Source organism: Mycteria americana, chromosome 14 (genome assembly GCF_035582795.1).
Source record: "Mycteria americana isolate JAX WOST 10 ecotype Jacksonville Zoo and Gardens chromosome 14, USCA_MyAme_1.0, whole genome shotgun sequence".
Classification (NCBI taxonomy): Eukaryota; Metazoa; Chordata; class Aves; order Ciconiiformes; family Ciconiidae; genus Mycteria; species Mycteria americana.
This window is the reverse complement of record NC_134378.1, coordinates 14375419-14402844: the sequence shown is the minus strand read 5'-3', so window position 1 is coordinate 14402844 and position 27426 is coordinate 14375419. Positions and strand designations below refer to the sequence as shown.

Sequence of the window (27426 nt, the reverse complement as noted above, 5' to 3'; positions counted from 1 at the left end):
TATTTGGGAGTAGGGACTTGGAGATTATTGATGACTATTTGCCTTATATCAGTATCTATCTATGCTTTGAATCTAGCTATATGTGTATCTATATTTCTGTATTTGTACATATACATCTTTGTATCTATCTATCCATCTTGCAGACTACACTAAGTAGTCTCGAAGGTATTCCATCCTTTCTGTCGTATGTTACACTGGTGTAAAGAATTAACAGAAATCACAGAAAGGGCTGATGCTCTTTTCATTAAGACACAGGGAATTATTGCTTTCTCATAAACTGAGAAATATCTTTCATTTTAGATGAAAGAGGTGATAAAATAAAGAGCAAAAGTTGAGTATCCACAAGAGAGTATGAAGCGTGTCTTGTTTTCCATAGCATGGCATTGAAAGGGCCTCCAGGCACTTAAAGATGCTGTGCCTGGGAAGAGCCGTACTGCTCACAAAATCTTCTGCACCCCGAGCTGGGGATCTCACAGATTCCTTATCAGAATCAAAACTGTGTAGGCATCACATCTCCTACGCTCTGCTGGAAAGGCTTTGCATTTAGGTCGGGGTCCGTATCCAAAGGTGAGTTTGATTCAAAAGGCAGGTCAAGATGTAAATACTTTCTATGAAGACATAAATACTTTCCTAACCACGGCTAATCTGCATATCTGTAGCAGCAAAGCCCCTGACAATAGTGTGGTGAACCCTGGCAAGGCTGAGATAGGATGGGAAGAAAGAATATTGTTTCTGCTTGTTCTCTCTCCGTTTGTTACTGCTACCCCTTCACCTAACACCCTTAGTCTAATTCGTTGCTCATGACAAAGGTTTTCATCAGGACCTGCAATGTAATGAGAGGCAGAAAGCCCATTTCAATTTATAAACATTGAATTCTTGTTTAGGAAAACTAAACTGATTTCTAGTTTTTAGACTTCACCAACTATATATTTAATTGAAACATGCAGAGAATTAGGTAGATGCTCAGGTACCCAAATGCTACCGGGCATATTCGATTCACTTGAATATAATAATTTATTTCAGTTAGACGATGACAGCTCTATAACAGCCCAAGCTTTACTGCGTAGTTTGGCTGAGCTTCATTTTGATCGGAAAATTGCAAGCGAATACAGTCACCTGGGATTTCCCATGAAAGCACAATTGATTTTTAACGACAAATCCTGTCTGCAGGACTGTACAGAACTCCTGGGTTTGTTTTCAGCTGTAAAACAACGCAGTCCTGTAAATTTTCTCACCATGGTATTAGGTCTTTCCCCTTGCCAGCTCTGACCTGTGCTGTTCACCTTGATTTCTGCCTCTTGTGACAACTGCCTCTAAATTATGCCACAGGCATAATTTTGATGATTTTAAAATACCGTAGCATCCAGGCTAATCCACATTCAAATGTCATTGTAGATTTTCTGAATGGCACAGGTGTAATGATGGGGACCATGAGATCTGAATGGGCAACTACCTACACAGCTTTAGTCTATACCCTGGGAAATCAGGTACACGGTGCTCAAGATTTAAGCCCTTGATCTTTTCCAGATCTGGACGCGTGCCCAGGTCCTGGGAGATAGTTAGCTACCCACTGCCACTGGTTTCCCCTGGATCAGCTGTGGTGATACCTCTTTTTAGGACAACCCTTGGTAGGCATCCTGGTCCATCTATCTGTCTGTGGGAAATCCCACTGAAATCCTGTTCCTGCTGGGTTCTCCCTTCACAGCGTAATATTAATTTGTAAAACATGAGCATGCATGTAAAAGGGATTTCTCATAATGCTCACATGTACTGTGTGCTTCTGGATACATCTGGCTATAAATGTGCTTAGGAAACCCCAAACCGCTGGCAGGCTGACTTGGTTTCTGATTTTGGTTTCCTACCACCATTAAATGTCATTTCTCCAAACTAGACCTACTTACATCTTTGCATTGCAGTCATTTGGAAGTCAGTATCTTTCAGCCTGAAGCAAAAGCTGAGGGTTTTCTTTGCTACTTTGCTATTTCTGAACTCACCGTTAAAAACAGAGCTCAGCAGGATTCAACTCGGGGGGCTGGAGACCAGGTGAAGCATTCACCCCAAGCTTTGCCACTTGCAAAAAAGTCACATTTTTACAGCTCACATCAGCTGTTTCTGCAGCTTTGGACAGTGTTGCTCATGCACTGGTTGATGCACAGCTATATTTTGTCCTCAAACAGCATTAACATGAGAACAAATGCACACAGAACAAGGAATAAAATTTTGGCTTATGCTTGTTTGCTTTTCCAGAATTTTGGCAAGTTCACAGAGCAGGAGGACTTAAGGGAGCGCAACGCCACGGCTGTGAAAAAGGCAAATTCGATCCTAGGAAATATTAGTGCTCTTGTTCAAGACACTGAAAAATCTCATCTGGATTAGTAGATACAAATCTGGTCAAAAGAAAGACATCTGAGCAGAGCCTGGTGCACAGCAGGGTTAGCAAGATAACTAGGGGAACGGAAAGCTGGAACGTAAAAAGGGGTTGGAGGAGCCTGGCTTGTTTAGCTTCACAGAATGATGTGCACTAGTGTATCAGGGTGGAGACAGGAGAGAAAATGGGAAGGAAACATCAAAAGGAGAGAATGCAGAACTAGTTATGGTAAAGGACAATGCATGGCAGTGATGCACTGAGAGCCTGCTTCACTTTCAAATGTCAAAGCACTTTCCGGAGCGGGCTCATTAGCATTGCCCATAGTCCTCGGAGGAGCCAGAATACCTGCACAGACAAGGTCAGACATTTTTGGCAGTGCAGTGCAGCGCCAAAAACAAAAAGCCCTTTTAACTTGGGTCTCTCTCCATGTCATTTTGCTCATGAAGCGCCGAGCTCTTCACTCCGCAGGTCTCATCGCTGACAGATTCAGTACAGTACGAGCCAGGTAACTAACTCGGCACTACTGTAGCAGCCAGAGATGAGTCTGATCTGACACTATTAATTAAACAGCCCAGTTAAAAACTGGCAAGAACTGCTTTTTCCGATGTACTTGCAACAAGTACTTGCTCCTCCACTGATTAGCCAAATCCACTTTGTAACTAGATTAACCTTACCCAGCAACACATCCCCTTCTGCTAGAATATGAGCATCTCTGTGCACCGTGTTATTCTGTACCAGCTATTCTGCTCGGAGTTCACAGCCAGTCTTTGGCCAGACTGCCTTTCCCAGGCCAGCAAAAGTCACCACTGCCCGGGCGCTGTGAGCTGGGAAGCGCCCACCCATGCGCAACAGTCCGGTCCTAAACCTTTAGAGCTGTTCCTAATGGCAGCCAGCGCCGAGATGAGCCAGCAAGGCAGTGCGGTGGGGAAGGGGATGCGGTCCCAGAGCTGCCTCTTTAAAACACGCTCCACTGGATTCAGCCTCGGAAGAGGAGATTCTCAAAGCAGTGCCAAAGGGCAAATTTTAAAGTAGCTTTAAATAAGACTTCCTAAGGCTCAGCAGCTTAAAGAACTTGAATAGCCCAGTTTCTTTTTTTCCTTTCTTTCCTTTTTTTTTTTTTTTTTTTTTTTTTTTAAAGGAGAGGTTGATTGCCAGGCAGGTTTTCCCAAGAATCCACAAGCTCAACTAATCATGAGTACTTCGGCCCTGTGAAATAATACTTCCCTTACACGGGCTACTATAAAAACAAGTTCTGCACAGTAGGCAAATTTAAAATAACTTTTAATTAACATTTAAGACACAGAAGTCTGATCATGCAAATTCATCGGCGTCTCCTCTCTGCGCCTGATTGTTCCTGATTGAATACGATAAAAATAGACTTTGTATGAGTCAAGTGTAGGCATGGATTTCTTTAACTTCTCCTCCCCTCTGATTATGCATTTCCCTAGATAAAGTGGAAACCCTTGGATGGCTATTAATGGTATCATGGGTCAGACCGGAAAGGGCATCCTGCTTGATAGGAGTTAAAGATTTCACTGGACTTAAAGGCATTCCTTCCGCGACCAAAAAAGATGCCTCCACCTTGCATAAAATCTCACCTGAGACTATCCAGCATTGTTCTGTCTCAGCTGACTTTTAATCTCTGAAATACCGACACTAATTTCGTTGCACCTCCCCTGCATCTGAGGTGAGCATCTGGCCAGAGGCTCAGCTATGGATCTATATTAATACAGAAAAAATGCAACTCGCCTGCACACAAGAGATAAACATTTGAAGGGAGGCAGAGGAATTTCCACATAATTAAGACATGTCAGAGGACATGACCCTGTTACGAGTAACAGGGACTCTGGATAACAGAGGGCGCACTGATACCAGTACCTTTATCTTGTAACAGTTACGGAGCCAGTTTCCCAGTAAAACTTACTACAAAGCTTTCGTAACGCAGTCCAGTTAAAATTTCACTGTTTTACACCAGCTGATGATTTGGCAGATGCAAAACCCACCAAAAATGCCACGAGAATGAACCAGCACGGCTAATCACGCCCTAAGGACTATGGAAAACTTGGGCACGGGGGATTACACTACCCTTTTCTAAGGCATGGGCACGGGCTGGTTGGGCACGCTGTGGAGGCGGTGTTACCTCTGCTCGTCCAGAATTCATACCTCTGCTCTTCAGCAGAGGCAAGAATTGCCTCTTTCCATTTATTTTTGCAAGCAACAATGTCACATGAAGAACACAACACAAAGAGTGGGCTGATGTCCCTTAGCTAGCCAGAAGAGCTTTCCCTGGGTCACGGTCCTGCACTAAATCATTAAAATTGCCCAAAAGAGCTGCCTATGATGTTTACAGCATTTCACAGGATGCTCCGCTCTTCTGGTGCAGATCTGATTGCTTCCCACTCTGGGGCAGTCTCTCATGAGACATTTCCTCACTGTTAGCTGCTCTCTGATGCTTCTCAGCACGGCCAGATAGCATCGCAGATCAGGAAAATATTCACCATCACAAAAAACAGAGCTGGAAAAACTAGAGGTCACCTTGTCCTCGCTGTGCCCCAGCGCTTCGCAGTTTCATGCGGGTAGTGCTGGTTGTGACTATCAGGATGGTCATGACTCTTGCTGACGGAGACTGGACTTAGAGTTAACAGCAGACTTTAGTTTAAAATTGTTTCGTCTAGAGACTGATTTTTCCCCTCCATATAATTTCAGAATCCTTTGTATGAGAAGGTGGGGCTTCTTCTTCCCCTACTGTTGTGCAAGATCTTCCCCCGGCCTTTCAGGTGATGTACTAAAGGGTATGAAAACCACACCGATCCACTTTCACGTAAGCATGCAATCATTTTGGAGTTTTATCAGAGTATCTTTAATTTGTACATTTAAGGATCTGTGTGATTTTATTGCTCTTTTTCCACTTCTCATCTAGAACTACATTTTTGATCACAGCCCATCTGTTATCTTGGATGTCCATTAACCACCATACCTCGGCAGGTCATCCACTCCTGTGGACGTGTGATTTTGGCTCTTGTACGCCTGTGTCTGAACTTTTACATGGTCCGTGCACGCAGTCTCTTCACCCCCCTGAATGGCGTGCCCGACTACAGACGTGATCTGACTTGACCATCGCAGTGGCTGCTTTCTTTTCTCCCATCCCGTTGTTAAGTTTTACACAGTAACATTAATTCCTGCTGCTGAATACATGAGCTGTGACACCAGCATGGTGCAGTGTCCTCCTGAGCTACATTCTTATCCAGAAACGATTAAGTCTAAAACCACCCTGGCTGAATGACAGGTAATTTAGGAGCGCTATAGGGTGGGCCTTTGTATGTGTCTGTGCTGAATACAGTTGCTTGAGTTCCATTCATCTGGCAGCTTTCCAAGAGCAAACCACAATTTCAGTTATTCAGCCTATTTTGTTTTTACAACAGCATCTCAATACAGAAGTATTTAAAATAAAAATATGCTGTATCTCTCCAAACAGTCCCCAGTCTTAAAAGAGACCATGGGCTTTCTTACCCTCTGAGGAGCTGTAGATTTCCTGGAAAGAGATTTTTGCTATTTTTTAGAGGTGTTAAAATGCAGATGAGACTATTTGAGGACAGCAAGGAGATTCAGCTCAGGTTTAAAGAGACTGATCAGCCTGATGCTGTTCTGTCAGTCAGGGAAAAAACATATTATACTTTCATATTCATGTGAAATTCATCCTGGCTATACCCGGGAGTACATCAAAGATATTTGTTTCCATAGAATCAGAAAATATTATTGTAAAACACCCTTGGTTTTCAAACCTTTATAAAGTCCCATGTGCTACTGTATAAAGCCCTTTGGCCCTTGCAAAACTCTTTCTTCAGTGATTGAAATTAGAGAAATAATGGTACACATCAACCCTGCTTAGAGGAAGAGTAGCATTTTCTAATCCATTTAACACATTCCTATGGGTAATTCTCTTGATGGCTTTTATTCCTTCTAGGTCTAACACACAACGAGACATTAAATACTCAGAATTCACCTGAAAGCAAATTTCCATTGTCTCACCTTCCATCAGATTCAGCTTTGGAAAGCGTTTTGGAAAGACATTAAAATATAGCACATCTGGAGGGATGCTGCCCTCCAGAAGGCACTGATGTGCACGTGTGACTAACCCTGACATGGCTCATCCTGCTCCCCGAAACCTCACCTCCTACCTTGCATTTGGAGACAAGGACCAGGCAACCTGGGTCATCTGGAACAACCTGTGCTTAAATGACGTGGCCACTAGATGTCATTCCTTTTTCACTCAAATGTAGGTTATAGAAGTATTTACCTGGCAGAATAAGGTCCCCCCCGCAAACACTAGCAAGCTGGGGCACACGTACCACTGTGGTGAAAAGTCTCACGGCCTGAGAGACACAAAACTCTGTAAGACTGGCAGCTATAAAATTTTCAAGAGAACGATCCCATGCTGGCAGGAGAAAGGACCACACAGCCCAAGACTTGTATCACATTTTTATGGCTTTTCACAACTGTATGTATCATACTTAAGGAGATATTTAATGCCAACTTTACAATACAAAGCTCGGTGTACTCACTACGACAGATAGGAAGCACATGTGCTGCTGTTAAACCCACCCTACGCTCGCTGGAGCAGCAACGCAGGCTGCAGATTGACACCCAGATCTGAAAACGTGTTGGGAGCCCATGTTTCTGTGATTCAGGAGGAATTTAGTGCCTTCCTTTTCCTGAGAATCTAGATCCAAGTCACTGTGTCAGAAAATGCTGGCGCTGCTCGGGAGCTGAGCACATCACAACCATGAGCCCAGGTCCCGATGGCGATGGGAGGGAAGGAGGACCCGGACTCCACAGCTGGCAGGGAGCCGATCTGGGTTCACGGTGGCATAAACTGGGCTCTGCATGACTTCCTTGAGTTCTGCTACATATTTGTAGTTTGTAAGGGTATAACTAAGGGGAAACTTTGGTACTACATGACTAAATATTTGCGTATCTTTTAAGATGGAATGAAAATTCAGAATAATATAAATAATAAAAACATTCCTCAAAGGATGTGTAGTGACTTGAGCACAATGCAGTTTGACTTTCTGTAGTTTTAAAAATTTGGTATCAGTTTAAGATACATCATTTACTGCTCCTTGTTTACCCTCATATAAATATAGATGGTGGATACACAATGATTTCTCATTTATTAGCATGTAGACCTCCGTATTGCTCTGTGGTTTCTAAAATTACCAGGCACATTTCGGATGCTCTATGTCTATGGATTATGAAGGCTGGAAAGAACTAGACCGCATCATTTCACCTTCCAACTCTTCATTTTTACCTTAACCAGCTCTAATAATTTGTCATCTGCAATTTTTTCGCCTCTTCCCCCAGTAACAGCGACTTGGAGCACATGAGAACAAAATGGAGAAATACTGTACTAATATAAGAAAGATCTTTAACTGATTAAAACCAGATGTACTAAGGTATGTCTACATGTTTACTGCCGGCGCACACAAATACATCTGTTAGAGCTATCAGCGAAATACAAATTTTACCGGATACCTGTTACCATTTTTTACTGCTTCCTTGAAATCGTATCCGAGCGACTAAACCCAAACTATTTGTTACTGCTCAGGATTTCACTCATAAGTAATAACAACTCTGATATGTCTACAGCCAATTGCTGTGAAACAACTGTATCCTCTTTGGTGCAATCAGACATAGTCTGTTTGCCACATTATTTCAGCTCCTTTAGTACCTCAGCAAAATTGGTCGCCAAATAGTTTTGCTAGTTCATGAATCATTCCTCTTTTCCTTTTTCCCTCCTTTTTTCCCCCTGAAAGTCTTTGTTCCACGGTTATCTATCAAGTTCCTCCTATTTGCCAAACCAGCTAAGAGAGATGACGGATATGAACATCCATGAATTACAAACACGTTGTGTGTCCATGCATCACTGTGCTGATGTATTGATACTTACAGTGCTGGTAGTGAATTCAGGTGGGTTGTCATTCACATCTGTCACTGTAATGATCGCTGTTGCCGTGTTTGAGAGACCATAGTTAAGATTTCCTTCCATATCTGTGGCTTGAACAATGACTATATACTGCTGAACTTTCTGGAAAAAAAAAAAAAAGGAAAATAAAAGATGAGAAACAAAAATGCATCCTATAAAATGCTTTGGTTTATTTTGCATATACAAGTGCAATCTTAAGGCAGACTAAGAAGTTAATTGGATTCAAAACATTAGTAAAAAAGACAGATAAAATTTTCTACCACGTTTTTGAAGGGATTTTTGCATAGACTGGTGGATATCACCTGTTTTATGGGAAAATAAAAATCTTATGGCAAAAATCCTTGGTTGAAACAAACATTTTTATTAATTTTTAAGCATTTTCGGCAACATTAGTTTCTGTCTTCTGAAAACCAGTAAAAATTTTGCTAATGTGTTTTCACTGAAAACATCACCAAGAACATTATACCCCCAAAATTGACAGCAACGTTGCCTGGCAGCCCTCCAGCTTGTTCTGCTCACACAGTTTGATGCCCACAAAGCATTTTGATACTTAAAATACCCTCCGTGTTTCAATCCTTAACACAATCTTGGTAAATAAGGAGAATTTAAGTCCAGTATGAAAAAAAATATTCGCTGCAATAAAGAAAAATTCAGCAGAACTGATTTAAATTCCTGAGCACCGCAAACAACATGGCTCTCAAAGAAACAGCCTTATAGAGCCAGCCATAAAAATCACACGTTCAAGTTCTTCTAAAAGGCGCCGTATGTGAGTGCCACTGGAAAATAAACCCGAATAAAACAGGAGAGGGCGTCTGATCTTGCATGTGTGTACATCTCCCTGGGATGTCTCTTTACTTAGGAATATCTGCCCGCACTGAGAAAAGCCTCCTAATCTTTAAAACTGCCCTCAACCATAAATTTTCATTTGGATCTGCAGAATTTACTATTGATGTCTACATGTGTCGTGCTTAGGGTACATGGAGCACTTTAAAGGCAGATATGAAGGCAAAGCTGCTCTCCTGAAATATGGGCAAAGTGATGTGCCGAGAGGCAGGGAGGGATCCAGCCAAAATCCGTGTGACTCAGGGCAAAGCTAAACTTTACGCCCTCTTCCTTAAGGTTTAAGGTGCAATTACAGATGTGAGCTGGGGCGCAGGGACCAAGCAGCTCCATCAGAGAGCCCGAAGGGTGTGAAAACAAAACGGAGGCACAATGTTATGCAGGCCAAGCTTTGTGCAAAGCCAAGCGGAGGGACTTCACCGGGAGGAGAGACCTGCCGCATGCTGGATTGCCCCTGCTCTCGGAACACAGCTTAGGTACTCGAAGGCTGCTCCGTTCGTGTGCCGATGTTACAAGCGTGTGTAAAATGTCAAATGCCCTTTGAAATTTCAAAGGGCAAGAATTACAGAATCACAGAATCGTATAGGTTGGAAAAGACCTTTAAGATCATCAAGTCCAACTGTAAAATTAGGTCAATTAGGTCGCTCTACTCCTACATAAACATTCTTGAAGTGCTATAACTGGCTTAATTCTTTAATTCTTTAATTCTTCTGAGTTGCTAGAATAACAGAGATCTGAATTTTAGCTTTATCTTGATTCCAGGACTTTTAATTGACAGATATTAACCTGCTAAATTGACAAGATATCACATAGAGGGATCCATCAGCACCTTGCAACTGGAATATATTATGGAAATGCACTTTCATTATCTCGTGCTACCTTGTATAATAAAACATGAGGGAGAAATTATTGTTAGCCCTTGTTTTTCCTCACGCAAAAAGTTGCCGTTCATTACTTCATTTGTAAAGCACTGGGTAATTGTAAGGCTGACATAATAATGTCCTTATTAGTGAATGTAACTTCTATTTCATGTTTAGCTTTTCCTTCCTTATTCTCTCTTATAGACAACTTGGGAGGCTGACAGAAGTATTCCCTAACAGGCCAAATTCTTGTGAGCCAAATTAGGTTTAAATCATAGAAGGGGGGGAAGATATTTAAAAACATAACGGCAATCGGATTCCACGTAAATTAGAAAAACAGGTCGGAGGCCCACATGACAGACCTCATTTCAATAGTGCATTTAAATGGCAAATGTCCCTCACTGCAGCGAGACGGAGACACGTAATTCCCAGCGTTTCCAATTTGATGGCGTAGCTGTCGCACGTTATTGTAAAAGCTTCAGTGCTTCAGCAGCAACCGCAGGAAAAAAGATTTTCCTTCCTTTCCGTCAGCCGCGAGGGCAATGAAACAGCCTCCATCGGCGGGGGTGCTTCTTGCTTAACTTGGCGTTTTCCTATTTGACCGTGTTTGCAGCCTGAGCCCTCTACAGCTGCTGGGCTCCCAGGTGTGCCCAGCAGAGCACGCCGGGACTGTCGCGGCAGCGCGCCTCCAGCTAGGGCACGGCAAAGGCAGCTCCGTTTCTGTGTCAAAAGAGATTCTGAAACTTGTGACACCGTTACGCTAACTTTAATCTGAACTCCGAGAACAAACTGCAGACTTTGGGTAAGGTCACACTCTGTCTGCACAGCACTTACTCATACTGGGACCCAGCCTGCAAACTCCCACCACCTTCAGCTCCTTCCTAGCTTGCTTTATTCACTTCTTAACCAAAGCTTCCCCTGGAAAAATGAATCCTCTCATACAAGAGGGGGTAAGGGATTCGAAAGTCTCATTTAAAAGTTTTGTTAAATTCACATTTTACTGCTTATGAAATTATACATACTCTGATGACACACGCATGTGTGTGTGCGTACCCACAGACCCTGTCTTATTAATCTCAGGTTTACAATAAGGTTTTTTTTATTTAACAAAGTGCCTCTCACTACGATGCAACAGCATCGTAGCACAGCGTTAATAAAAAACCCCACACAAATTCAGAACACTAAATTAAAGAAATTTAAAAGAAAGATTATATCAATCAGATAATACAATGCCAAAAATGAAAATGCCCAGAATTTAGTAATGTACAGATGTACCAGCCACAAAAAGCTGGTGCATAAGGACGGGAAGAGGGGAAGGATGGCAAAGGAGCGCTGCACATGTGCAAGCAAGCGCAGGGAGTCCAAGCCTAGCGAGAAAATGCGAGGAATTATAGCAGATCTCAAATGGATGGAGTGATCAGGTAGGATCGTTACGGGAACGCACACGTTTGAGGCGGGCACTGTATCTCAGGATACCGGAGGCAGTTGCAGCAATCAGGGACATGCGAGAAGTGAGCTGGTGGAAACTTAGAGACATCACCAAAGTTGCACGTATTTCCATTGCTGAAGATATAACTATTGCATTTAGAGCAAAAGTGCAATCTGACATGGAGAACGGCCTTGGTTTGTATGTAAAGTTGCAAAAAACATGAAGACATGTGAATCATAGAATAGAATTATAGAAACATTTAGGTTGGACAAGACCTTTAAGACCATTGAGTCCAACCGTAAACCTAACACTGCCAAGTCCACCAAATGGAAGTAGTCTGAGATTTGTTACACCTGTAGGCAGCTGGTTGCCGTCCACGTCCCGCTCCATCCAAAAGGCTCCAGTGTGGGCATATAAGGGTGGTGTTTTCAAGTACCTAGTTTTAGTTTATAACTAATTCAATCTTCAGTGAGATTGGCCCCAGCAGATAACGTATTACTGATTTCTTTGTTTTTCTGTAGCTAACCTTTTTGCTTTTGTGCATTAAGCTGATTTTATTGAACTATTCAATCAATTTCAATTTCAACATGTCCTTCCAATTTGTCACAACATCTCCAGGGGCATCTTAGTTTGTTGTCCTAATATTATTATTATTGTTACGACTATTAAAAAAAAAAGCAGCCCCATGCCCCCAAGCACGAGAGACATTTTCTTGATGGCATTTTCATCATACAGAATAATTCTCATATTCTCTTTCTTTGCAAAAATGACATTTTACATAGCACAGGGCAGAAACTACAGCATAGAGGTAACACAAAGTGGTCCTAACCCAGAGAAATGAAACAGTTACTATATGTTTGCTCTGATGGTGATGCTGTGGAAGTAGAGAAATGAGCCTCTGCCCTGAGGGGGTCTAGACTAAAAACCCAGCACCAGCAAAGTCCCTGGGAGGTCCAGTGGCCAGTATTTTTAATAAATCTAACAAATCTTCACGCTAGAGGAAAGTAAATGTGCGGCTTCTACTTAAGCCAAGGGAAAAAACCTCATCTTGATAAGTGCAGAGGTTTTAGTCTGACCTAAAAACTAAGAAGGGCTTTTGAAGGCAAAAATTATGAAAGAAAGAATAATTAAAGGAACCGTGGCAGATCTAATCTGTCTGCTCTTCTGTCAATCATCTGATACAGTGCCACAAAGAAATACATCAGCTAAATTCCAGAAGATGGGAATTAGTTGAAGAAATTGGTTAAGCTGGGTAATGGGAAGTTGATCAAGGGCTTGGTTAAAAAGATAGCAGTGCCTCGTACAGGAAGCAGCAACAGCTTGGAAGAAGGGTAACCTGACAATAACAGAAACAAGACGCGATTTAATAGTACAAAATACAAGATAACGCAGCAAGGGACCAATAACAACACTCTTCTGGAAGCTGGTTTATTGGACACGAGCTAGGAGGACTGGCACCACGTCCCACCAGCTCCCTGCCACTGAGCAAGACACAAATGTCGTCAGCAAACGCATCGTGTGCGGTACTAGCATTGCAGATACGGCAATATTAATTCCTTGTGCCAAGCACCGAGGGCTCATTGGGATGCTGTGCACAATCCAGGTCCCTTGTATTCACTGCTGAGCAACCCGGATCCGACCAGGTGCCGGCAGTGAAGAGCCCATCACCGGAGAAGAGCCTAGAAGAGCTTGGCTTGTTTAGTCTAGCAAAATGAAGGCTGACAGCAGATATGATTGCTGTCTATAAATACATCAGGAGGATAAACACTGGGAAGGCAAAGGAGCAATTTAAACTAAAGGACAATGTTGACACAAGAACAAATGGGTATAAACTGGCCATGAATAAATTTAGGCTAGAAATTAGTAGGTCCTTCACCACTAAAGGAGTGAGATGCTGGAACAATCTAATACAGGGTCTGAGGAGCAAAAATGTTCAAAAGAATATATTAAATTAGGGATAAAATCCTTTTAGTCTAGGTATAAATTATGACAAATTGAGCTAAAGCAGAAGTCAGATCCCTCAGCATTCTCTGTGTACAAACAACTTTTTAGGAAGAAAAAGAATAAAACTCCTTTCAGTCCAAATGTTTGTGTGAAAATGGTTAAGACTTAACACCCATCGATATCACTGACCCAGCCTGTTCCATCAGCACACACAAAGGAACAGGTGCCCCAAACAAAATTATAGTTGTTGCAAGTAGCTCTCCCCATCAAGATACAGGCTGGTACGAAAGACACCGTCTCAAACGCCTGGCTGAGCTGCACATGGTCTTGCGAGAGGTTATAAATAAAACTAAGTCATATTCAGAGAGAGAGTCTAAAAGAACAAAGCATTTTAAAATGAAATCCTAGTAATAAAGTGCTATCTGTGATCCCAATTTTGAAATGTGCATGCACAGTATTTTTAGGAATACGGCTATTCCTGGTTTACACATGCAATTATTATAAATCACACACAGGCTGGGTAACTGTATATGCCAAAGTCCAGAAATGCAGTAATTATGTGATTAAATTAATCTGCATTATGGACAAAGGGTTTGCAAAATTAGGACCTACATTTTCAAAGCTCTGTACAAATATTGTCCAATTAATTACCACTTCCTGAGAATGTATGACTAGCTAATTTTAGCATCACGTCTGGTAAAGCAAATAAGGTTACCAGGACGTTGCTGTAGGATGTACTGAGTAGGAAATCTACTGGTGAAGGAGCTAGAAAATCTAAATCCTATTTCCTTCCATGGCTACCCTCACATCTTCTTTACATTTATGTGTTTTTCCATCTCCCCTTACTTTTGCAATACCAGTGAGAAGAATATGGGATGTTCCTCTGTTTTTTTTTTTCTAAATAATTTCTTTGCATGCTATAGTGAAGTTTTGACGTTCACTTTTTTTTGGTGTAAGATAGTTGATGGTGAACACACTAGTAATAAATATTGTACCAGAGCCAGGAAAGCCGATTTGAAAACAAACAAACAAACTCCCCCTAAACCTTCACTTGACTGTAGCAGAAATACTTTTTCCAAAAAAGATCTAACTAGCCATCATTTAAACAAAGCTCACCGGCAGACCTTTTGAAGCATTTATCCCTTAATGCTTAATATTAATACTCCCTACTTAGTCATGGCTAAATATGAACACAGATTTACAGAAGAAAACCCTATTCTGGGAGCTCAGTGAAGAGGGCAGCTTTCACAGAACAACCAGAGCACCCGACAACTTTCACAGTTCTCCCCAGAGACGGTGGTGGTGGTGAGTGAACTTCATCCGTGTGCCAGAGTCGAGCAGAGTCTTTGATAGAACTTGACCTTTTCATTTCTTACGTACAGCGCAGCATCATGTCATGTATGCGGCACCCTCAGCAGACACCAGACCCTGGGCCCATGAATCTTAATGCACAAGCTGCTGCTGCCTGAGCTAAAAAGACGAACTTTTGCTCCATCTCAACCTCACTATACAGGTCCAGCTACTGTCAGAGGTGTTTCATGCTCCTGCTAGGACGGCTGTAACAAGGGAGGGGACCCCATTTTGAAAACGAACTGGGCTACTTACTCAGTGCTGCACAGCCATGAACAGTGAAGCAGACAGGTTTATCTTCTCCAATTGGCTGGGGTTATATTGGCTTTTCTTCCAGCATGGCATGGTGTTCCCCATCCGCAAGCATCTGGGTACATTCGATTTTATGAGCTACCTGTGATTGCAGAGCTCTTGAGCAGGGGCAATGCCTTGGACTAACTCTATCTAGCAACGCGCAGTTTACTCTCCTGGAAACAGTGGTGTGTTAATTAAGCCGGCTTTCTTCCTTAACAAAGGTGTTGGTGTGAAACATCCTGGCCTCTGACATGCAGGTCAGACCCCGTGAGCTCCTGTTACCATCTGACCAAACCTGCCTGTCATCCAGATATTGATAAACACCTCCGGCTCACGAAAAGCCTCGGTCCCACCATCCACAGCTCTGTGAACCACACTCTGTAGCATGCTCCCACTTCTCCTGTGCTACTAAAGCCAAGGCTGCAGCGCTGCCCGGCTGCTCACGCCACCGCATTTCAGCCTGGTGGTATTGCATGGAGCGCCGGAGGGTGGGAAAGCCGGCACATGCCAAGCAAACGCCCGTGGGAGATTTTCCTCCGCTATTCTCAAAGGGTGAAGCACCCCCCGTGCTAAGGGTCATCCCCGGCTCACACACTGCTCCACTCCCACGCATGTCAGACTTAACTGGAGCGTACAGAGGAGGCAGGGAGAGGGTGACTTCTCGTGCTAACCCTCCCCACGGCAGAGGACTTCTGCCAGCAGTGCTGAACGCGCATGACTCAGAAAGAAGGAAAATATTTATTCAGGAGTCGTTCTGATGAGCACTTCTAGTACTTGCTCTGACTCACCAGCCGAAGCACTGGCAGTTTTCACCCACACCACCAGGCTGAAAGAGCTGTTCCACAAATCTTCAGAAATCAGCCTAACACATGCCAATTTTTTCCCGAGACAAATAAAGGTCCAGAGGCCACAAGCCAGCCTCAGGATTTTCATTTGGCACTGCACCTATATTGACAATGGGCCTTTAATGGCTTTCATCTGGCAGCCTGATTAACAACCAGCAATTAACTTCTTTTTTAACACTTTCCCTCTCAGCACCTGAGACCTGTAACCAGTGGGATCTCACACCTTATACTACCCATCTTTTTCTCGCTTAAGCTACTGCACTTTAAGACAGTATTTTAATGTGTTACAATTTAGATATTTTAACCCATTTTAACCAGCAGACACGCAATCAACTCTTCCAGCTTCTCCCAGGGTGGGTGTTGAATCTCCCATGTAGGTATAAATGGGACCTGCTCCAGCTTAGCAGCTATTTTCTCTTTTGTGTGGTGGCTTCTGAAAGCAAAACAGCTTCTGGTGGTGGGTACAACACCCCGCAGTAGCAAACTGAGCTTTCGTATGAAAAGCACGAGGAAGTGCTTTAAAAGTTACCTGAAAGAAAGTGAATATGATCTTTTTATCACAGAGGGGTTATAAAATCAAAGAATGCTGGAAAGCCTTTCAGTAGTCTACTCTGTTTGGCCTTTTAGTAGCGTGAGACCAAACAGTTCAGTGGCTGTTGCCCCGGCTGCCTTTTTTTGTGTTATTCAGACAGTGAAAGTGGTGAAAGCGGAAACCTTTCCAAAGGACACGCTAGGTACAGAGAAGACCCTAGCAGTCATACTGAAAGCCTTCCAGCATCCTGGCTGCATCTTCCCATAGCCTCCAGGACAGAAGATATGTGAACCAAACGGAATTGCTCATCCACCTAATTTCACTGTGAGAGCCAGGATTTTGCTGAACAGCCAGCTCCGGGAGCGGTGTTATTGACTGAGAATCTCAGCCCGGAAAGCGATCTGCTAGTTGTCAGGGATACAAAGGGAAGCTTAGAAATATAAACTCCAAACACTAAAAAGCCCTGAAACAAACCCAGAAAAAGTCCCCCAGCAGACAAATAACTGAAAATGGTACCACAGACCGGGGATCCTGGTGGATCATTTTCATGATTTCCTTAATGCCTGGTGCTAGCAATACTGTGCGTACAAAGGGGTATATTAAACAGGAACAGAGATGCTTTTGAGCGTGAATATGCTGCAACCACATTAATCTGATTGTTTTTTTTTTTTGAGTGCGTTTTATTCCTGAGGGATCAGACACTGAGCCTGGGCTATCAAGGTTTTGAAAAAACACCCAAGCTGAAACCCCACTGCGGTGGAACACATGAGGAATATCAATGCAGCAACTTCTGCCCAAGGAAAGGGACCTACTGGAAAATACATCCACCAAAACAGTCAACTGACCTAAACGCACCTTGCAGAGGGTTTGCCATGCTCTGACCCCAGCTGGCCACCACTTACGGAAACAGCATGTTTTGAAGTATGCTGTATACAAGGTTAATAGCCAAGTAGGGGCCGTTTAACCTGACACTTGTTCTAGACTCTGAGTTGCAAAGGATGGGGATTAGAGGTCACAAAATTTTTTATCTGATATTTGAGCACAGACATTTGTCAAAACTCGAATGTAGTTACTTGAAAAACTTTTAAGCCCAAAGAATGTTTTCCATATCTGAAATAGTGCTTTAAAATTGTCCTCATTCTTTAAAGTTCACCCAAAACGTAGAGAGTACCTCTATATTTAAGACTGTGACAGTATTTTCCAGTTTTGGGAAGTTTTATAACATGAACATAACATTTGTTGGGATTTTTTTGGTTTTTTTTGACTGAGCCTTGGCAAATAAGACACCAAGCCTGGAGCAAACAGAAAATAAGGACTGGGCTGTTTTCAGAAGATAAGTATGAAAAGAACATCACCGCCAAAAAGAGGCCAGTGTTCTGGAGCATTTCTTTGCTAGTCTTAAAATGTTTTACGTACTGATGCTGCCACTGAGGGACCTAATAGATTTCCATGCCTCAAGAAATCCCATAAAGGCACTTGGGTTGTGCACAGTCTATTGAAGCTATTCAGGCGCTACGGACTGACTTCAAAATTATTATCAAAATTATTATCAAAATTAGTATCAGAAACTCTGTTGTAACAGTATCTCTGTCCTTGGATAGTATCGACTTTCCTGTTTAGAAGGACTGTCGGTTAATGAGCTTCTCATATGGTTCTCTCATTTAACACCAAAATTAGAATCACAGTATCATTAGAAATGGGTTACATCTCACTCTTCAGTGATCCAAACTACAGATCAGACATAAGTCCATACGGAAGCAGGAGAGAAATAAGGAAAATGAATTACATGCTTCTGATTGTCACCACTGATAGTCATGCAAGAGGGTGGCAGTGAGCTGGTATGAGCTACAAATAAATTTCATTAAAAAAAAGAGATATGACGAATATCTTGGATAATGTATTTTGATTCTCACTACAGCCACTGAGTCGGTGCCAAAACAGAGTAGGGTTGTGATTAGGGCTGCAGGCTGCAGCCTGGAAGACCTGGATTTCTTTTGCATTTTCCCAAACACTCCCCAAGTGACCTTTAGTAGGTCATTTAATTTTTCCGTGCCTCAAAGAAATTGAAAATAACACTTCAAAATGAAATGAAAACTCTTTCTTATCTCACAGTGATATTGTGAGAATAAAAATCCATTAGTTTGCTGAAGCACTCAGCCACTCCGATGAGGAGGGCTGCAGAAGTACCCACCTCCAGCACCCTTCCCTCTGGTGGCAACCGCACTGGGTACCGGCGCAGAAGCTGGTATCCTTCTGCATCTTGGCAGAAACAAGAAGCAACTCAGACCCAGCAGACACTGCTTTCAATTGCCGTCAATATTTTGCAGGCTTTATGCCCCAGAGGTGCCAGGTCATCTTGCAAAGCACTTAAAAGGAGACCCGAGGAATAAGCCTTCCAACTTTTGGCTGAGGCAATTTTTGTAAAACCATGAAATTACATTCGGCTTTTCTTGGACAGGAAGAGACGAGCAATAGTTCAAAGTCTAGGTGGTCACACGGCAACCGTTGCTGCTGAGAGGTGCCCTTTGGTAAATATGCCAGCATTAAATTGATGCTGCTTCCAGTTTGTGTCTGCCACTTTCTGACAAAGGGAGTGAGTGCTGAGAGACGGAAAAAATCCAAAAACCCCAGGCAGACCAAGAGAAGGGAAAGCAAACAACAATCTGAGAAACATTTTTGAAAATAAAAAATGGCCTTCTTTGGACTTGTGCAAACCAAATTCTTCCTATAGTGTGTAACTTCTTGGTGATTACCCAAAGGCCAGGCTTTGGGAAAAAAAAATATCCTAGTTACGTCCATTGCACTCTTATAATCCACAAAACCTTTGCTGTCAAATGCTGCCAGAGCAATTTAATAAACAGGGAGAATGCCTTAATGTATTCTGAAACCTGAAAACCACCCATCATTAGCCCCACATGCTGTTTTCCTACTTTCTCTGCTTTAAGCCCTTTAGCTGCTACAGCTGTTTTTCTTGTAAGTCTGACTTCTGTTTTTATCAGCCTGATTTGTTTTCTGGTATATCTCGCTTGATTAAAAAGAGGAAGAAAAACCTTTCACAATTCAGGTAAAACTGCCTTCTTTAAGCTCTGTTGGGCTGGAAGCTTGAAAATGATCATCAAGAACATCAGTGTAGGTGAATAAATATTCATAATATTGCTCATAATTTATACTTGGTCTCATTTTTGCAGATAGGCTTGAAATTCCACGCTTATGACACTGCTGCTATAGTCAGACCTTTTTAGTCTTAGGAGTATGAGTTTTTCTAAATCCTGTCAATGCAGTAATTAAAAAAATAAAATCAATGTAATATAGTCAACCTAATATACTCAAACCACTTCCTCTAATCCTATACATATACACATGGTGTGTACAACACAAGGATCCTGGATTTTAAAATTAATGGCAGTCAGGAGCACAACACAAGTCTTGGGAATCTGTACTGTGTTGACTCTGTGTGGTCCTGGATAAAATAAACTAATTTGGTGTCATTGATGAGAGTTATTTTAAGAAAATAGCTTGGCTAAGTCCTTGCTAGCTGCATATCATATATGCTTTCACCATTATGAATTGAAGGGAACATCCAAACAGTGAAGGAACAGGTTATAGTTGGAAAAGCAGCTGATTTAATTAAATTTGGCAGAATGAAAGGTTAGTGGAAAACAGTCAAATAACTGAGAAGAGATTAATGCGAGATGCTCCCTATTGTATTTCCCTTAAGAGCTGTTTTACCCAGTATGGGAAGGGTCATGTTGTGTCGATTTGCTGAGAGAGAATGTGATTGACAGAATTACTGGAAAAGAAACTCGGCTTGGTTGTGAAGTCGGAAATACTAATGGGGGCTTCTGTCAAAACCAGCTCTGCCTGCAAATGGCTTCGTTTCCCTGGCTTTTGAGAGGGCTACGCTCTTCCAGGTGCTGTGGACAAACACTCCAGACATGATCAACTGGGCAGGTTAAGTCAGTGTAGACTCAGCTGGAAGACCCCCCGTTAAAAAGCCATCCTGGGTACTACACCTTGTGTGCATCACTAATGTTCGGTCTACTGGATCAGTGCCGGCGATCGAGCAACATGGGACATACAGCAAGAAGTCCTGCCTGCCTCCTCCGCTGCAGACTCCTCCTCTGCAAACTTTGACCCCCGAAGCCGGGGAAGGATGCCAACCATTCTGTTACAGCAGCAACTGTAGAGTTGCTTTGTATGGCATCAACCCTGCCCCTGCTCTGACTGCCACGTGGATGATACCTGAGCTAACCTGCAAGCCCTGCTGATTACAGAAAAGTCAATTTTTATATGAAAACAGGTGCAAAGGAAAAGACCTTCAGCGCTATGAGAAAAGTAACCAAAAGCTTATCCTGTGAGTGAAGGATGTCGAGCTGGCTGGAAATTCTGACCCATGACATGAAACAAAGACATTTGAACAACAGTGAGATTTGATCTTGTTCATTTTGTATATATTATTAACGCTAAAGATGTAACACACAAGAAATAAAAATGTGCAGTTGATTCAACACTTGATTGTTGTACTGTGTCTTGGTGTAGAAGGAGGAGGATATAATTCAGACTGAATCTGATGGAAAAAACACGTAAGTCCAGAGCAAAATATGGTAATAAAGTTTGCGATAATTTACCAAATGCAACATAGCTACAATCACTTAGATGGTACAAATCACTCACTGAACAAGATCTAGGATAATGAAGGATAAAATGCTATACTTTTTGGAACGAGGCATCTCAGCTGTTTTTTAGAAGTTACTGATCCTAATGTTTATATGTAGATGTATTAGATAAATATAAAATAAAGATTTTTTTATTAAACATTGTATTAATGGATTTGAGTGAAGACATGAATGGATTATGTGTACTCTTACAAACGGAAGGTCACCAAAATAAAGAAATTTTCGCAGAGAGCACTCTTAACAGCATAGAGCTTCCTGATGTTCTCAGCACTCACTGCTCTCTGGGGTAAAACATTTGGGAAATGAGAAACAGAGAGATCCCAGGAAAATATTGATTGCTGTATTGAGCAATCATAGATTTGCAATAGCAAGTGGCTGCAGGGCATTCGGGCAAACTTCGTTTTGGTGATGAAGTCTGCATCTTTTGGGTTCTGTTGTGCCCAAAGTCTCAGCAGAGAAACATTGCAATGAGGTCTGAAACCCAGCCTCTTGACTCAGATGCTTTGCAGATACCTTTTGAAGGATGCGATGCCACCTCTATGGCAGCCCAGCTTCAGCAGGACTTCACCACCCTCCAGGGTATGTGCTTTCTGCTTTGGGGAGTGAAGACCTGTACAACTCAATATACTGCCTGCTCAGAAGGTTTCAGACGAGATAAAACGGGGGAAGTGAGGAATAGGAACGAACGGCTTCATGATAAACTGAAAAACTGCTGATAAACTAAATGACTGAGAAGCTGGGCTGGCAGAGTGCCACTGCAAGAATTCGCTGTGATGAGCAGGGACGTTTTCCTTCCCATATTGGGCCTGTCAGCCTTAATCAGATCTCCGTTAGTCGAGTCACTGTATGTCCAGGTGAGACTACAAAAAGAGCAATCATTATCATCCAGGAAACAAACTGCTCAATGTCAACGGCAGGAGGAGAAGGTCTGGTCAGAACGTTTTTTTAGAAAGTACTCCAGAAGAAGTGTATTGATATACAATGTATGAAATTTAAAGGCTGTGTTTATTAATTTGAAAGAGAAAGGAGTGGACCAAGAAGGATTTTCGATAATCCTAAAATGTCCCAGCTGTACAGGGAGACCTTTGGCAGGGTAACTTGGGTCCTTTCTTGTGACCGTATGTAAAATGAGGATGGAGCAGTAGCCACAAGCCATTTCAATAATTGAAGGCAGAATTTAATTTTCTCAGATCAGGGCCTTAATCAAGCAGCATTTAATTTCTATGCTTTTTGTCATCTAAGGGATGCACGGGATCTTTGCAAGTGTCAAAGGCCTTTGAGGGACCAGGAGAAGGTTCCATCTTTGCAGGGGAAATTTTATAACGGAATCAGCACCACAGAGACCCCCTTGACAACCTCCCAGGTTCCTGTAATATGGAATTAACTTCACATTGCCACAAGGTATGAAAGAGGAACTTGCCAACCATCTTTCTGTGATGAAATGTAATTCTTGCGGTTATAAAATCGGAGGAATGTAGCCGTTTCTTGGCTACTAGCTGCAAGAGGGAGTTTCAGCATTTCAGTTCTCTCCAATTCTGGCTACATTTCCTCTTAAAAAACATTTACGTATGGAAGAGCTGAATTGCATATGAGAAGCAAAATGACCCTGAATTTAGTGGCCTATATTATAAAATACTCAAAAGTAACAGACCGAAATGAAAAATCGCAAAGCATAATTCTGCCAAGATAATTAATACTTGTTAACCCATGACCTGATCATATATGATGTTGCTCTGACGAGCTTACTGAAATGTTATAAATAATGCCAGCATATTTTATTTTCTTTGTAGGCATAAATATTGACAAATTCATACTCATTAAACTTCTGTGAGCTGGGAATTATCCCCATTTCTCAAATGGGGAATAGGCAGAGGAATTAAGACTATTTTTTCAGAGGCATTAATCTGTTTGGGGAGTCCAGTTTGAGGTGCTGACTACAGTTTTAAGCCTTCTTTATGCACAGAAGTAGAGCTATATTGACCAAATCCATACCGGCAATGTTACCTCCTTTCCCCCCGCCCTCAGCTGAGACCTGCTTCTATGAGCAAGAAAGTCCTTTTGCCGAGATGCACCAGTTTCCTGAGCAGAACTACTTACAGCAGAAAGAAACTTTTTGCCACTGTAACTAGATTGACTGTAAGTTTTGGGCAGCAATTCATCATTTTATATTCAGTGACAGAACTAGCCCCGCAAAATGTAACTGCAGACTAAGGATATAGGTACATAAAAAAATTATTCTGAGACAATCTGGGGTATGGCTTTACAGTGCCTTAGCCCCTCCACAGGATCCGCTTCCGTGCCTCCCTGCACCTGCAGTAAGCCTGGGGTATCTTACCCACCTCAGGCTACCATGCGCTAGCTGTAATTTGTTCAGGCTATGTTAGTTGCCAACGATAGTCCTTATTCTAGCGCTGATACTTTCCGACAATTAGAAAGGAAAGGGTATACTGTGGTATGAAGAATCCCTCAAAACTAAGTATTTTTGCTTTGGTTGTGATGTGGAATTCAAAGGCGACCATCTGTGGCCCCATGCTCTATAATCTCAGCTCCCGGTATGACAGAAGGGAAACATCCCCAAAACTTCACCAGTGTTTTCTTCAGAATTTAGTTTAATGTTTTACACCTGTAGCAGATTTAGAAGGGGCTGATGAGATTCTAAGTTTAATGCTCTCCAAAATACTGGTGAGACTTGTACTTTTGGAAAATAAAATAAGTATTTATCCTACTCCTACAGCAGTATCTAATGTTAAACTTCTATAGAGCTTCCCACCTCAGGTTCTGGAGGTGGTGTACAAACTTACACTAAGCAAATGTTATATGCGTGTTGCTTTATTTCCTCCACTTCTCAGACAAAACTGTGCTGTGAAAGTAGAAGGACTAGAAGATGATGTGCTGCATTGCAAGCAAGAAGCAAGGCTGTAAGACTGGGCTCCATGCGGACCTGGTGGGACCATCCTCCTCAGGCAGGATGTGAAGGGGTTTAGGACTCTGGTCCTTGATCTCTCCTAAGAAGAACCTGGAGGCTGTGATAAGTATGTGTCAAGATTTTTGTGAGATGGATTAACTCCCTGTGGGGAATAACGCGAGATCATGAAATGTATTTAATTTTATCATAAGTTGCACTCACATTTGTGTCCCAGAGGTGAAAAGGTTTTATCTCACCGCACTAACTGCGGTGTTTACTTCACTCTCAGTTAATGGGAGCTGTATGGATTTTTTATTTCTCTTTTCTCGTAGCAAATGTCAGAACAGTCCAGGTTTAGAAACATATTATCTGAGAGCAGAAACAAAGTGCTAACCCAAACCAGCTGTAACAGGTCCTTACTTTGAGTCTTTAAGGTCTCTAACTAAACCATTAGCCCACGGAGTCATTGATTTAGAGGACAGACCTCGCCCCACATAAAGTCAGCCCTGTCACTTTGAAGGGGTAGAAGTGGAAAACACAACGCACGTCACAGAGATCCCATTTTCACTGCTCCATTTGAAAGAGAATAGGCCGACCTGGGCTGGCACCTTCCTCCGGCCTAAATGCTGGAAGGTGCGCATCCGAGGGAGGGGGAATTATCCAGGTATCACTGCATTGCCTGCGGAGACATGACACGAGCCCGTGCCGGGGGCCTGGCATGCTCTGAGCAGGCTGGAGTGGGCACGAAGCGGGTGAGATGGATGCAGGAGCATTTCCTCAGGCAGTTTTCTCATTTGCTTTATTGCATACATAAAACGGAGCCCGCTGTCCTCAGCCGCGTGGGGGCCCAATTTAGCACAGCGGATGAACAGGGAATACCTGTTGTAAGAAATCTCCCTCTATCCTGGAAAGCCGGGGTGGCTAAACAGGCCCCCGGCTACGCTCCAGGGGCACACGGCAGGGGGGGATTCAGGGATTTATGGCTCTGCTTCTGGAGCGGCAGGCGGGGTTTGGGAGGGTCTGTACATTTGCCTGGCTATTTTTCAGATTCTTTTTCAAGTGGAAGGGGATGTTCAACCCCACGCAGCCGGTGCTGCTCCCTGGGGCTGTGTGTGCAGCACGTGGCAGAATTGGGCCTCGGTATTTTTATAAAAGGGAAAAAAGCAAACAAACAAAATCAACAGATGGAAATCCTCAGATGGAAGGGGACATACTGGTTATTTATTTAAAGAGCTGCTAAGGTCTAATGGAAATTTTCAAGAAGCATTCCATTTAGAGCTAGCAGAGGTTTATTTAGCCCATATTTTCTGTTTGTTTTCAATCATTTTTCATAGCAAAGAACATTTGCTACCAGTGCTCATTCCTAGCACCTTCAATTGTGTATTCCACAGCATTACCCTGGTTGCTACAGAGACAACTGAGATGCCACAAACAACAGCAAAGCTCTTCTGGTGTGGAAGCCGTGCACCAAGGAGAGAAATATCCCTCAGAAACATGAGATCTTCCAGCCCTTCTACACAGGCGTGGAGAATGGGTGAGATCTATAGGACGTGCAACTTGCTGGACCTTGCATCTGAATGAATTGTTTCCCCAGAGTTGCTCCCCTGTTGCCAGCTGCTTTTCCAGCAGCACAAAAGCCATGAACCATACTACTCCAGACTTGATGCCAAAGAACATTTTCTACCTGGATTTGAATAATGTGAATATATTAATTAAAGTTGATAATCACTGATAATGATTTCCATCAGCAGTAGAATGATGCTATATTTATCATTATCTATGAGACTGTCATACCTAACTGTAATTTATACAGAGAAGACTTGAAGTAACGTGACTTGCCATCTTAAGAACTTTTCTGATAACACCTTTAAAGTCACAGAACATTGTTTTCTCAGACAATGGAGTCCATTTCTCAGTATCTGAAGGAAAGCAAAGAGAGGAGATCAAGACGCCCAGGTTTTGCTTTGAGCCCCTTACCCTTGAAAAGGAGTTGATTTTGAGACCGGCCACAGCATTGGCAAAAATTTGAGAAGAATTTAGCATTTGTATTTATTATGGGCACTGCTTTGCAGAACTACGACATGGTTTGCAGATACAAGTCGGGCTTAAAGGGAGATGGGGAGAGGGAGAACAGAAACTCTGCGCCTTGGTCCTTTCTAAAATCCAGCAGGAGATACCTCTGAGGTGGGGGGAACTGCACCCCAGCTTTCCTGGCCTGAGCAGCACTGCTCAGTGGTTTGGGGTTGGCAGTCCTCACAGCTTCCCCTTGGACTTCAGGGAAAGAGCATCTCTCCTTAGGCTGTGCTCAGGGGTCCTTAGGAATGAGGGCTTTGGCAGCAAGAAGAAAGAAAAGCCTTGCAAAAGCCAGAGAGGATGCAGCAGGAAGATGGCTGGAAGATGTCTTCTGCGACCCAGCTCTCAGGCTGGAAGGGTGGGCAAGGACTGGACCTTCCCTCAAGGGGGGACGACTAGATCCCATCAGGGATCTAACCCCGTCCCTCCAAATCCTCACAGAGTGGTGGATCATGAAGGCCTACAACCCAGTGGGGTAAAATTCATGGGATTGCCCTGGTACTGTCTCAGTCTGGATGTGGGCACCAAACACCAGCCCATAACTATGCTTTCATGGCACTATAACTTAAAAAGAGCTGAACTATCTCTGTCTTTACAAATTCTTTTTTATACCAGGTCACTGGATATAGACATGCAACTGAAAACTAAAAACCCCCGAAATTAGCATTTCCTATAAAATAAGTCTTAGTGATATAAAATTCATAAAATATGAATACATAAAATATGCAAAACAGATTCACTTTTAGCTAGTTTGGACAAAACTCAGAAACATCAATAACTGACAAGCAGAGGTCAAAACAGTTTGCAAAATAAAACAGGAAAAAACAATCCTGGAACCTCAAAATCTCTGAAAGCTGCTGACATAACTGCTTTTGGTTTCAGCAGACCTAGACTCAAAGAGAGAACAACAACAGGAATCTTCTTAAATATTTGTTGTTAAGGTAAATCTAAAATGATTGTCTAGCACAATGTTAATTACATTGTACAGCAATCAAAACAGAGACGCTGAGTCTAATGAATCCCTACTCTCACCTTTGGAATAGAACTGGAGTGTCTTGTTCACCTCCTTATTAGCCCATAAATATTCTAATTAGGAAGCAACTCCAGATGAATAGGATTAGCAATAAGGACATTTTAGACTAGGTACACAAGAGATACTCAAAACTCTCATGTCTTATCTAAGGCTCTCCTGACATTTATAATCATGTAGAAATGCTAAATTTACATAGCTCTGCCTAATTAGACATGGTTGCAATTATGTTTGTGGGCTTCCTTTTTTTCCTGCCCAAGTATAACTTACACTGTCAAAACAGGAAGCAGGGACTGA

The 27426-nt window shown here is 42.6% G+C and overlaps 1 protein-coding gene across 1 annotated transcript in view; it reads right to left on the bottom strand.

The window, feature by feature from the left end:
- The window catches only part of CDH4 (cadherin 4), a 468873-nt gene that overhangs the window by 38734 nt on the left and 402713 nt on the right, over window positions 1-27426 (bottom strand). The window contains exon 8 of the mRNA XM_075516899.1: window positions 8316-8453. Within this exon, the coding sequence (XP_075373014.1) occupies window positions 8316-8453 (138 nt within the window). The remainder of the gene's footprint in view (window positions 1-8315; window positions 8454-27426) is intronic.